The 14,605-nt window shown below is 33.2% G+C and overlaps 1 protein-coding gene across 1 annotated transcript in view; it reads left to right on the plus strand.

Moving 5' to 3' along the window:
- The first annotated feature begins 353 nt into the window (after window positions 1-353).
- LOC115440743 (UNC93-like protein MFSD11) overlaps window positions 354-14,605 on the plus strand; it is a 36,184-nt gene continuing 21,932 nt past the window's right edge. The window contains exon 1 of the mRNA XM_030165171.2: window positions 354-608. Within this exon, the coding sequence (XP_030021031.1) occupies window positions 522-608 (87 nt within the window). The 5' untranslated portion in view covers window positions 354-521. The remainder of the gene's footprint in view (window positions 609-14,605) is intronic.

A 14,605-nucleotide genomic window follows, 5' to 3' on the forward strand; every position in this document is an offset into this window, starting at 1 on the left:
TTCTCAAAGCGCCTATACTGTGTGACAAGTATTTTTGCATCCTTCGAGTTATAATGGATGCAATTCGATACGAAATCTATGAGAGGATCTATGCTGTTAGGCTGGACGTATATATCCGGAAAGCATTTAAAAAGTTTGCAATTGGACGGAATGCAGAATTATTTTTGAAAAAGGTGAAAAATATAAATATAATAGTTAAGTTTTTCAGCCGATAGCATAAGGAAAATAAAATTTCAGAGTGGGCAATACAGGAGCTAAATATCATTGTCAAAGTTATATTCTATCGTCTATGGTTGGCGTATTTATTTACAATTGACGTATGTGGTTTTATATGAAAACAAAAATCCACCGAGCTTGTTTACTTGCTCATGTTTTAAATAGTGGAGGGAGGTTTAAGCACTATATCTATTATTATTGCAAGAGAACGTAAAGATTGCAGTTCACCTGCGTCCACCTCGGTGTTTTGTCGTGTTAACATAAAATCATTATAATTATTTACGTGTGAAAATATTTTCATCAATATGGAACGAAAATTTGTTAACGTTATCCTTCTGGGATTCGGTTTTATGTTCGTGTTTACGGCATTTCAGACTATGGGAAATATAGAGGTAAGTTATTAACTACATTAAATATTAAATGAAACGTATCTTCACAGTGTTTACATTTATTGATCCGCGTATTTTATGGGTTTTTATTGTAAGCATTGCATTCAATAGGCAACGTAGGTTCGTTATTGATTTGCTTTATCGAGTGATTTGTCTAATAGCCACGATCTAAAAATTTAATTGACTTCTTTAAAAAAGATTTCCATTATTGATTTGGATTACTATAATATAAGTACAAAACTGTCAATGCCACGCAATTACCGTAGCAGAATTTCACTCTCGAAATGAATTTCGTCGTTGCTCGAAATACAATCGAACCAAGTAATTTTAAACTAGAAATAATATTTTACAAATGTGTTATTGTGCACATCACATAATTCATCTTTCAATAGTGCATATTTATAATTTTGCCATAAAAACAAATAAACACAGTATTAATATATTTAATCTATTATAAATGTTTAAAAAAAATACATACAAATTATATTTTATTAGAGTATTTTGCAATGAAGCCTGCTGAGTAGGTAAATAACCAATACTAAATATTTAAGAAAAAACTTAAATAGCTTAGCAATAGTTTATTGTACATACATCTAAATTCTATTCTTTCCTAAACTGTAAAATTCATTTTAAACTTACATGCCTTTTGAAGTTAATGAAAATTGCATATTCATTAGTGTCCAGTGTAGTGATGTAACGAATATTCGCATTCGCGAATATTCGCATATTTTTGGATATTCGCATTCGCATTCGCAAAATTTCTGCGAATGTTTTGCGAATGTCAATATCTGAAAAAAAATATTTGAAGATAATAGTAGACTGCCTCGGTGGCATAGTTCTACTGCATGTGCGGTACGGCAGCGCTCTAAGGTCCTGGGTTCGAATCCCGGATCGGGCAGTGATATTTGGATTTTTCTGCTCAGTATCAGCCTGGAGTGTGAAATTTGTGCCCGACATAGCGATAGGCTCGCCCCTGTCACATTATTAGACGGAACACACTTGGCGAAAAGTGTGTGCCCTGGTTGCGCCTCTGCATACCCCTTCCGAGATAATATTCGTAATACTGTGTGTGTAATAGTAGGTTAATAAAATCAAAATCTGAACTAAAACAATATACTTCTACAATAAACTATAAATATAGTCTAAACAAACAAACAAAAAATTATAGATTCTCAAAGAAAAATACCTCTCTTTCTTAAAACATACCAATTAATTAACTATATTTACCATGTTTTTAAGTTAGTAATTAAACTTGAGTAGAGGAATATTAAACTTTAAAAATAAACAAAATTATTTCGTTTACTTTAATAAAGCTTAAAAATGTAATTCCCCATAGAACTTGTAACACAATAGCAACTAATAAATTAAAAGCAATTGAAAGAAACAAAAACAATATCTTCTATAAATTTTTTTATCAGTCTTTACATAACTTTTTAATGTTTAAATAATTATCATCTTAGATAATAATAAAATTTAGATAATCATCATAGAAAATTGGCGCCAAATTTGAACAAAAACTAAACATTCGCATTCGCATTCGCGAATGTCGGTAGCAGATATTCGCATTCGCATTCGCGAATGTTCAAAAAATGACATTCGTTACATCACTAGTCCAGTGTCTGCAAGAACTTTGAAAAATATTGTTGAAAATAGTAAATGACAAAGTATACATTTTATTTTTTAATTGCTATGTCGCCTTTGTCAATTCATTTTAATAATTATTACCAGACTGAATCTCATTCGAAGGAGTTTCTTATTTTGCAGTGTATAATTATGTATGAGTAATGGTTTTGATAGCTCCCAAATTATTTGAGATCTTCATCACATAAGGTCTCATTTTATGTGCCTCTAACATTTTGTTAAACAGTGTTTATTATGATGTATCAATTCTAATATAATCTAATAGATATCTTATGTAAATTTTTGACCTTGAAATTATAATGTTAAATTATAATAAAGACAAAAACCCTAACTTGTATCTGATCTGAAGCTGTCATATTTTACTTACAATTAGAGTTTCTTATATATTTCGGTTTTATTATTTTGTTACACATATCCATGTGCATTGTGCAACAATAAAACAACTTTGTTTATGGAAAATATTTTATCTGTGTTCTTAGCAACTTTATTTAACAACTCTTATTGGTAATTGCTCACTTTTAAATTAATTGCAGTTAATAACTTTAGCATGTTTACATATTGATAATGTGCAATTGATAAAAAATATTAGATAGCATACACAAATATAGTTATATATTAAGCGTTAGCTTTGCACTCTAGTAAAAACAATTGAAATGTCTTCACACACATGTTTTGAAAAGAGATTGAGCATATTTATATAGCTATGAATATGGCAGAAATTTTATGATTCTTATTATCTACTAACTTATTTCTATCCGGGTGGCAAGTGTCAAGGCCTCTAGTAAAAAAAAATGTGTTTCGGTCATGTTAGGTATAGTGGTAGCTTATCTAAATAATTTATTATCTACTTACAGTATTGTATTAATTTTGTATGAAGTAATTAAATCTCAAAGAGTAATTAAATTGTAGTTAAAGCCAAAACCAGTCCTCATAATGTTCATGTTTTTTTAATCTTTGAGTAAACTTTAAAAGCCTTTACAAATTATCATACATTGTAAACAAATGTCTTTATAGATGCAGCCAAATTAACTTATTATTGTATGTTAGACTATAAGGTCTTGTGTCATATTACAAGATGAGTAGATAATCAGCTTTATTATAACTATAATATAGTATACTTTGGTATACCTTTAACAATAATTTTGTCATATACTGTTTTTCAACTTGGCTCACCGGTGTCAAGGCCTTAGCTTAAATTTGGTAAAAAAAAAATCGCGCCATGTGCCGAGTGTTGTATACCGCAGTTGATTAGAAAGGAGCGCATTCCACGCATGCGCGGTGTTCACCCAATGGCCGGCCTTGAAACTATTTTAATATACTTTTGACTGGCACTATTAACTCATAAATGATAATCGAAAATAAAAGATTACAATAAGTAAACGAGTTATGAAAGTTCTGTTCATGGTTACGTAAATATTTGATAAATTGGTAACACTTATTTGATATTACGTATTTTAGGTCTTGGCTTTCGCTATATGAGTAGAAGTAGGTGTATTATTTGAGTGTATACTGTTGTAACACTAAGCTCTCATGTAATGCGTATATGTACAGTCTACTTACAATATAAATTCAAAACTATAAAACGCTTTTACATTGACTTCAGTAAAAATGTTCATTATTTTTTTATCTAAAAAGAAAAATTGTGAAGAAGTGAAGAAGTAACAATTGTTGATGTGTACACAAGTTCTGTGGCGATTAGAAATTTTGAATTTGTGCAGTTACTTTTATGGCTGACTGTACGAAATACTTATATACTTACAACTATTTCATTACATCTAACAGCATTGCACTAATCGTGCTATAATGGAATAACTTGTTTTGATTGTACTTAAAATTCTTATTCATTTATAAATTAAGCGATACACGTTAAAAAGAATAATACAAGTCGAAACCCTAAAAACTTTTTGGGATTGTTGCAAGTAATCTTCTTCTTTTTCCATCTTCCTTCATCCTTTATATGTGTGGTGAACACAACAAACTTTTTCGCAGATGTTGCACATACGGCTTAATTCTTACGTCAGTTCCCCTGCAGATCCAATCCCATATAAATACAGTTAGAGAGACCCACACACGTGTTGATATCGAAACGATCTACCAGAGACCATTGACGTTACCAAAAGATTAAACAGGCGACAACAGTTGTAAGCAGTAGAACAAATATAACTTTTTTCTGACTATTTCGTGATCACGAAGGCTGCAAAGTCTTCGAAACGTCAGGAGAAAATTGTAATATAAAACCGCGATAAAATCCACAAAATAGTTTTATTTTAATATTACTTTAAGATATACAAGACTGCGATTTTGTTTTATGTAAAGTTTACATTAAAAACGTACCTATCGAAGTCGTATCAAGCCCTGGGGCCGTAACATGATTTTTTTTATAGTGATTCCTTAGGTTTACACAAATATTAGACATCGAAATACAATTAGTTTTCGATTTTATCGCGGTTTTTTGTATTTTATTTTTTTCCCAACGTTTCGAAGACGGCGTCCTTTATGGTCACGGGGCGGATTAAAGTGTTAGTCGTCCGAAAACCCATGAAGGCTGCATTTTTTCAAAACTTCGGGAGAAAATTAAAACACTCCCATAAAATCCGATAATATTATTTTTTCTTTCGTTTTCTATTAGCGTTAATGATTATAGAACACCCCTCTTTTTCGTCGGAGGTTAGCCTCTGGTTCGTGGCAGTGACTGATAAGTACAAAGGATTACGTCGCGAAGAAATATTTCAATGTGCAGGGATTTTCCAATATCTCAAGCATGATAATAATCCACAAGTTTATTTATATTTACAAACACTCGTTCTCTTATAATTTCCATGCATTCATTGATTGCTGTTATCGGTGATTTTCAAAGAGGACGATTTGTAAAGTTGTGAATGGCGATGCCTCGTGGCCGGCGTTCGATGTCTCTGCGGACATGCTTCAGCGATCGAATTATTAAGGTCAACTATCCATGCTTGGAAAGCCGTTAGAACACTTTTGTTTTAGTGCAAAACGTAATACAAAATAAAATATGAATCAAACAGTTCCAGGTCTGGAGTTCTGTAAATAGAGTATACTTTCATCTAAAAAATTAGATCTCAATGACGCATTCCATTAGACGTTCAAGAACCAAAATTGATTCATTAATTTACCGTTTCGATTATGGGGATGATGGATCATCTATTGATAGAATTCTTAGAAGCGTGAAGTTGATGAAGATGTTTTCAACCGTAAGGCGGATATGATTATAGGCGAATTTGGCTTTCAATAACTATCTAATGCTATAATACAGTGCGTTACCGTTTTTATGCACATGTATGATACAGTTATTGTTTGATTGATTGGATGTACCAATCAAGTCAATTGGTACATAGTTGCGTACGTCTTTGTAAAATCGTTTCTTTTAAACATTATTTCTTATAACGATGGCGCTCCGGAGTCCTTAAAGGCACCAGCTGCCCCTTTGCAAATCTTTTTAGCAAGACTATATTTTTAACAAGCCTTTAACATATAAATTGTAGGATTTGTAGTTACCGGATAAGATTGGAAAAATTGTCTTAAATCAGACTTGAAACATTATGGTAGTTTTAACCTACGATCAATTTATTGTATTTTCGAGTCATTGCCCGATTTTTAACAACGAGTATAAACATTTTATTGTGTTCTCATTCACGTTTCAAATTAAACGTAACATCTGAACTGGATTTGGTTTATTATAACCTTGTCTGGCATAAAATTAATATTTTACAGCTGTATTCTTGAGTAAAATAAAATAATTAACTGAAGAAACAATGCGCAACAAAAACTATTTCATATAGTCTTTATTATTGTGTTTTCATCGTACACGTCTACTTACGAGCATACATTTCTGTTTCACTGAATTTAATTTTTTAAATTAATTTTATATCTATAGGCTACTCTGATGTTACTATGCGAGTCAATCGTAGAATTTTAAAATTTGGTATCTTATTTCTCTCCGTCTGCTCTGAGGTTCAAGTTCAGAAGTTCTGCAGTTGCCTAAAGCAGCTGTTTTATAACATTGTCCTATCATTGGAATCACTGCAGTAACTAGCGATGCTTATTAATAGAGTGATTAAAATGCTCACACAATAAAGTAGTCGCGTGAATATTCATCGGAACCTACGCAGATACTGACATTTAGTAAAAAAGAAAATATCGATGCGACGCGTATCATAATATATTATAGACCTTCCTCTTGCTATACCATTCTTCATAGCATCGTCCAGTCTGTTCTTTTGTGTCCTTTTTGAAATCTTTGTTCTGTGTACATTTATGTCCCGTGCATAGAGTATGATGCTAGAAATTGTACAAAGCTTTTGCGATCGTTCGCGGAGACAATGGAATATTGCATGTGCAGAATATTAATAGAATAGTGTGTTAAACTTGACATTCTTATCATGTTACCATAGTTCATGTTGTTTTATCACATTCTTTGTTTGTTAGACATTTTGGTGATATTGAACGTAGGTACTGTTTACCATCAATGTTAAAAAAATACACTTAGTAAACATAGCATTTGTAATTATACAGAATATTATGCGTTAGAGAATAGACAGCTCCCGTTACATCAGTTGGAAGAAATCAAGAAAGAGACCACGCTGATTGAAATATTCATCCTAGGGATGAACGAATATTAAAATGATCAAGTCTTACCTAGCCTGGATTTTGTGGTATTAAATGTATCATGCAGTTCTTGGCGCATTTAATTCAATTGTGTCTTAGTATGAGACCAGGACGCTGTGTTGTATTAGATTTTGCTCATGGCTTAGCAAGCATGAGAAGCCTTCTTCGTTACAGTCGTCCATAAATCATTGTAGCGATTCATGACGCTATCTGTACGAAGCCAGCATGTTCTATTTTCAAAAATCAGATTAAGAGATTCAAATATCTCTTGAGAGAGCAGATTACCGGGATGAAAGTAGCCTACGTGTTAAACCAGGTCATTGTTTTTATTCGAATATTAAATGTTATCCAAATCCGTTGAGCGGTTTCTGTATTTATTTGTAAGAAATATTCAAACATATTCACAAATATTCGCATTTATAATATTAATTATATAATATATCAACAGCTTCTAAAAACAAGCAGCCTATAATATTGAGCAAAGTGTTAGGGAGGAGATACATTTTTCGTACACTGGGAACGACAGTGAGACTGAATCACCTCTTCCCTGAAGATATCAGGGTCAAAAAGCTTGTGTCAGGGAAAACTCAAGTAAACTATAGTGTAGTAACTAAGTAAGATGAATTCTGGCCTGAATTTAATAATTATACTTTATTAACAAGTAGCTAACGTTCGTTTTAACAAGTCAGCAAAATATTTTTCGAAATACTCAAAAGGCCTTGCATAAGCGCTGAATGTAGATAGTTTAAAACATTTAGTTATTTAACTACTTCAAGGTTATCTCATGACATTGTTCATAATATAATTGTATCTATATCATACTGCATTCAAAACATTTCAGGCGGCACGTTATAATTATTTAATATATTTTTCAATTTTAATGGAACGTTCGCGGATTGTTTTATTATGGGAAGTTATTCTTGTGTTTCTTATTTACTTAACATGATTTCTTATTTATAACTTCTGTGACGTTTTGACGACTGATTGTGTACGTATGATGTTTTTCCCGGCACAGCTCAACTTTTGGATTGGACGGGATGAATGATGTATAGTGCATTTCAAATATACTATTGAAACGCAAGATGTTGCATCTCTCGACGATCATTAGAATTATGTTGGCCTGAGTTACTGCTTGTATCTACGCGGGTTTGCCCCGAAATGCAACCTGTTTAAAGGAGCCTGCAGTGTTTGTAGTCGGCAGCCATGTTTAATGTTAAACAAAGTTTTAAAATTTTAATCGTGAGAAACGAATTCTTCCTTGTGTTATACTTGAACAAAAATGGGGTCTTCCAACAGTTTAACAATACACATTATGTTGCATTACTTACGTCCTGTGATGTTGTTTCGGCGTTAAGTTTGCAAGTTGCTTGTTATGAGGCAATGTGCTGAGTGGAAGTTTCGTCACTGAATAGTAACAGATTAAGTAGGTTCCTCGAATAAGGAGGGATGTGCACCATTGGGCATCGCATTGGGTATTTTGCTGTCAAGCATCAACTCTATACAGGGTCATTTTGACATTGCGTTACTAAATGAAACCACATACTCGTCTTCACCTTTGCAGACATTGTGCCAAATATCATCCATTAATAACGAATATTTTCACGAAAAATCCTGGTTTAAGTTTTCTGATTTTTTGATTATTTTGTAGTTTAATGCGAATATGCCGTGTGCGTGGGTGTATTTCTGACTGAAAGTATGATGTTGCTGCTGCAGCGAATTCTCTTAGATTAGTAGTAGTGTCTTTAGGGCGCGTAAAAGTAAAATCACTTTTTATTAATATTTATTTTATTCGAAACTTAAACTTTTTTCTTTTACATCTAAGGTTTAAGTAACTTATTGTAAAGTATTATTTCCAAGTAGATAAGTATGTGGTTTCATTTAGTAACGCGATGTTCATATGACCCTGTATATAGCTTTCATACGGGCAAATTGTTCATCATTGCTAGAAAAATGTTTTCCTCGTATGTATTATTAAACTATTAGTCTGAAAATTGAAATTTGTCCCCCATGTTTTAGGTTTCTTTGTTTTTAATATACAACAATGTAATCACAACAGTGTTTTTGTTTGAGATATTTGTATAGCCGTTTTTTTCTGCAGTTTCATTTTTTATCATCAAAAAACAGTTGCACGGTTTATTTTTATCCATTTATAGCGCGAATCTATATTCATATTTTATCATAACGTTTATTTAGAAAAGTAAAACGGAAAGAATCGATTCATAAATTAAAGAATAATACTTGTTTATAACTAAAATCGACTCGTGTTTTAGATAACTTATTTATAATTTTAATTCCTGTATATAGGTCCTTCGTAAAAGTCCGTTCAAAGAAGAATTTTAACCAAAATTTTAAAGTAAATTGCAAAAATTTTAAAATGTCAATTATTTTCTATATCTGATGAAACAAAATCTGTTTACCTTAAAAATTACATTAAGATCAGTTTGGAAGATTTGGAGATGCTTGTTAACAGACAAACAAAAAGTTGATAAACAGGAAAATATTTAAAATATCTCTTATTTGTGTTCTATTACACAAAAAGCCACTTCTCTTTAGTCATCACCTTTTTTTTCAATATACAAACATACTGGGTTCTACTATTTTATTATATATAAAAATCATTAAGGACTGCCATTTAGCACAGATACCATGTAATTAAAATAGTGGAAAATTAACGTAACCCGAATTAAAGTTCATCTCAAACGTAATCGACCTCAACAGGCTCTAAGGAGGGCCGAAGTGTAAATGGGCATGACGAGATCTTTTCCTTCGGTTTTACCTTGTTTATATAACAAGAAACTGTGTCATTGATAAAAAATACATTATTGTATTAATGTAAGACTTTATGTCACAATTGACGCGATTTACGACCCAGTGGAACGTTGACATCATCAATGTATCATATGTTGCTGTTTAAGTTGTATCTTGGATGTCACGATGCAGTAGGAAAGTATGCTCATTCAAGCCGTAGATGAGTGACTTTTTTATAGCAGATAAAAGGTGGGTTATCTAATATGTGACCACTGCTATTAATTAAATTGGCAGGACAAATGTAAAGTCATTTAAATCTGTGTGATGTTATTTTTCTTGTTGCAATTAATAGACAAGACGATCTATGGTAATTACGAAGCCCTGGCTACATTTACGGCGTGACCTACAAGTTTGTCATTACAAGACATTAGATCTGAAGTATTTTATAATTTAGTTTACTCTGGGTATTGACAAAGTCCTTCAAACAAAGGTACTCTTCAGAACACACGGTTGTTTGTTGCCAATATTGTCTGCTATGGAGGAAAGTGGACAATAAATACTTCCAACTCCTCCCTATCTTTCTTTTTGATTAATTTCGTTGCGAGGTAAATACAAATAGTGTTCCCTGAGATTCGCCAAGCTCGGTGTTATAAAATGCGTGTCACTGCTGATTATGGTTTACAATTGTAGTGATGGGTGGCGAGAAAGTCTCTGATAAAAGTCTCTGTTGTTTGTTGGCGTAAATAGACAACTACACGTCTCTGATTGGTCGCCGGACCATCGGTGGCGAATCGTGTCAGACCTTATACAAAGCATTTGTATTATATAACCGCGAATTGAGATTTTCGAGTTCCGTTACCTGTATAGCGTCTGCTTATGTAACGTCTATTGTGCCGAGATGTTTTGCAGTGCGATATGAGGCATTTTCAAGTGGATAAGGTTTTAAAGCGGCTTAATATTTCTTAGATAAGTTGTATAGTTAATGTCAAGCTAGTTGAGTCTTATGTAACATTAGAAGAGAGAAACAAACAAGAGTACTCTTGAGTTTGTCTCAGTTAATCTTCGAAACGACTGACCCCATATTGGTAGGTCTTTCATTAGCAAGAATTTTAGAGTTATCTAGACATTTTTTACTAGAGAAGGATCTTTTCGCTGGTGCAGCTACAAAAAGCTAGTTCTTTTATAAAATGGTTATCTATTTTACCACTGCATACACAGTCTTGCTTATAAAAAATTCGCAAAGCTATGCTTAGTTAAAACACAAATTTACTCGATCAGCTGTAAGTCAAAACTCACTATCTTGCCTCTTAATAGGGTTTAAACTAGGAAACCGGTGATGTTTTGACAGCTATTTAAGCAAATCTTAACCACCTCTTAAAGCTAAAACAACTTTATAAGTAGGACTGTATACATATGTTCTGTAATTTTAATAATTTTGCCGTAACCTAAGAAGATATCTCTGTGTCCTAAATGCATCTTATTTGTCATATTTTATTAACGCCACATTTTCCTTATCGATTTTGCGGTGCAAAGGTTTTGCAACTATAATGCCAGTTTTCTTAGGCAGGAATGTACGCATACCGTTCATTTAATTGAACACAAATTAAGTAGAGTTAAAACTGTTTCGTAAGTTGCTACGGATATTGCGTTTGCGATCGGTTGTTAATTGTTATTCAACTGGGGTGGGTTGTTGCGGAAAATTATAGGGTATAATTGGTTATTTAATTATTAAGTATTTGACTGTCGGAGGCACTTTTTGTATTTACTTAGATATGGTGAATGCAGAATAGAGATCATAGGGTCCATTTACATGAACAACGACTACAGCAACTCGTAGCGACAAATTATGGTTGTGATGCGCTTGCGCTGTGGTCGATATACCAAGAACTTTCCTCACTTTTACTGACAAAGGGTAAAAGTACTGAAATTCTGCTTACATAATACCTGCACATACCAATTATGTTTCGGACTGGAAAGAATAGAACCCTTACACATCTCAATGATTTTACTATCTACTATTAAAATATTTCATTGGACTAAACCAATAGAACTCGGCCAAGAACGCAAATTGGTCTAATATGAACAGAATTACTAATTTTACACATCCTGTATAGTTAATATTTACGTAATTAAGTTCAATAAACTGCGTTAAGTTTTCGCATCACGCTATATTATATAGCAGATATCTATTTATAACCGACATTGAAAAAAGGAGGAGGCTCTCAATCCGATTATTTTTTTTATATTTGTTACTTCAGAACTTTTCACTTGGTGAACTGATTCTGATGATTTTTTATTATTTGAAAGCTGGTGCTTCCCGCGTGCTCTGATATATCGACTCCAAAATTGGCAATCAGTATATAGGTAATGTTATTTTTTTTTGGTTTTTAGTGGTTTTTGATGGCGGTATAATTTTTTGTTAAAAAGTATTTAGTCTTTTGTTTATACTGAATTCTGAAGTGAGTGTTTGCGAAAGTGACTTTGATCATAAAGATGTAATGGTTGAAAATCACGCGGCGGGATCTAAATGAGTCCGGATTTGTGGTGACTTTCTCGATAGTCATCATTGTACACACAGTGAAATTGACCAATGTGACTCGTTTTGAGGAGGACAGGGTTAACCGGTGTAATTCTAGTACAATCCGACATAATAATAGCGATTGTGATATGCATGTGACGTCTCTATTTCAGCGGCATTATGATATTTTAACTTCTCTCTCAGTAGTAGAGGAGGCCCGTGTCCAGCAGTGGGACAGTATAATACAGGGCTGATATTATTATGATAATTTAACTGAATTGTACCTTTGTTATGGAACGACAAATTTTATCCCATTCAAACTGATGGTAAGTGGTCTACGGTCCAGATACAGTATTGTCGTGTATCAATTGTAATCAAACATTTTAGATCATTAATTTCTTGTTCTACAAACTTACGCTGTTTCCCTTTATCTACTCTTACGTTTTTCCTGTTCGTATTTTTGCCTGCATCATCCAAGACACACATGTCGAAGACCTTTTTACATCTGATGAAAGCATTGCAATATTATGACATATAAATCACTCGAGGTTATCCAACAATAACCCAGTAATTAACCGTCCTTACGTAAAATGTATTGTTTTTACACGATAAACTCAAGGATGCACACAATTGGGTCAAACAGATCGTACGCAAGATACTGCCTTTTCAAGGGTTTATTTCAATGGCGCATTCGATCGAGATATTGTGTCGCATCGATCGGAGTTCACGATATGCTGATAATTTCGAAATTATACGAACACTTGAAGACGTGGGTCGTGGTGTTATCGATTTTGTCGATCTTAGTTTAGATATGGATAGATTTTTGCGATGGTTCCCTATCATTATCGAATATCGATTAACCTCAGCGATGAGGTTTTCTGTTTACTCAGATATTAATCCAATAGTGATGTTGGTGGATATGTTTTTAAACATTGATTATAATAATTCAATTTCCGCTAAAGCACCCGTACTTATTTTTTTTTATATGTGCTACAAAGGCGTCTTAGTTTGGTGCCTCGAGCCACACCGTAAGTTCATTAACCTACTTAAGTGTATAAAAACGCAATTAAAAATTCATATACATAAAAGTATTCACAATGAACTTGTTGGTATAATTTTCTTCCTAAGTATAGCTGAGGCTGTAGCCAATATGCCTGTTTATATTCGTTAACGGTAATGTAAAATGAAATCATTTTATTTATTAACAAAAAACTGTTTCTGGTGCCCATATTGAAATCCAAATTATGAGATCTTTACCGGAATGACATATCCTATCAATAGACCAATCGATAGAAAATGTCCTTCTCATATATTGTAGAAAGCATTCTTGTTTACGGCCCCTGGTTACGTAGGTGTGGTACATATATTTGCAGAATCAGCAGCATTCTCTTCACAGCGCCTTTTATAGTTTTCGGAACACATGTCAAGTCTAAGATATACTGGGAGCTACATATCCTTTGCGGTTACTGCATTAACGTTAACGGGTCTTTAAAATTTATAGACAGTTGATTAATGATATAATCTATGTTTAACTCCATAAAAAATTTAAATAATAAAAATACTTACAGCCAACTGGCAATTAGTTTTTAATTTTCTCAAGTCCGCTATGTTTGTTGATCACATCTATGCGACGATAAACGACATCCTTTTCTAATCCTACTCTATTTAAGTTAATTATTAGTTGTACACAGGTATGAGTAATCTGTCCCTTATCACGAGTTAAATTATAACAAACTTATCAGTACGATTCATTTACCTGTCTATTGTAGTACATAGACTTACCAAATCCCTTTGTCTTGACGATCCTTTGGTTTCCTCGACCAGTAGCTTAGTACAAGATCCTTTGGGTCAGTTGATAAAAGTATTGTATTTATTGGAATTTTCGTGGAATTCAATATTGTTTGAGATTATTAAGTACAACTTTCCTCGGGACAAAAATTATGAATAAAGATACAAATTACGATGGAGTTGTCATGTCCGACATAGCCCATCGGATTAGCAAGCTAAAGTGGCAGTAGGTAGGGCACATAGCTCGCAGAACTGATGGTCGATGGGGCAAGAAGGTTCTGGAGTGGAGGCCACGAACTGGCAAGCACAGCGTTGGACGTCCACCCACGAGGTGGACAGATGACCTAATAAAAGTCGCAAGAGGTCGCTGGATGCGGGCCGCTTCCAATAGGGCGATCTGGAAATTTTAGGGGGAGGCCTATGTTTAGCAGTGGACGTCATGCGTCTGATGATGATGATGATGATGGTGATGTCTTGTCCGTTAAAGATAAAAACCCCTAAATTAAAACCATGATAAAACTAATGTACAACGATGTAAAAAACCTGTCTCATTTCAAACATCAATGTTAATAAGTGCATTAAGTGGATTTGAATATCACAAAAGTTGCTTAAACTTTCATCATAGAATCTAGCTACTTTGCAAACCGCTGATTAATTTTTAATGTCGTAGTTTGCG

This window comes from Manduca sexta, chromosome 12 (genome assembly GCF_014839805.1).
Source record: "Manduca sexta isolate Smith_Timp_Sample1 chromosome 12, JHU_Msex_v1.0, whole genome shotgun sequence".
Classification (NCBI taxonomy): Eukaryota; Metazoa; Arthropoda; class Insecta; order Lepidoptera; family Sphingidae; genus Manduca; species Manduca sexta.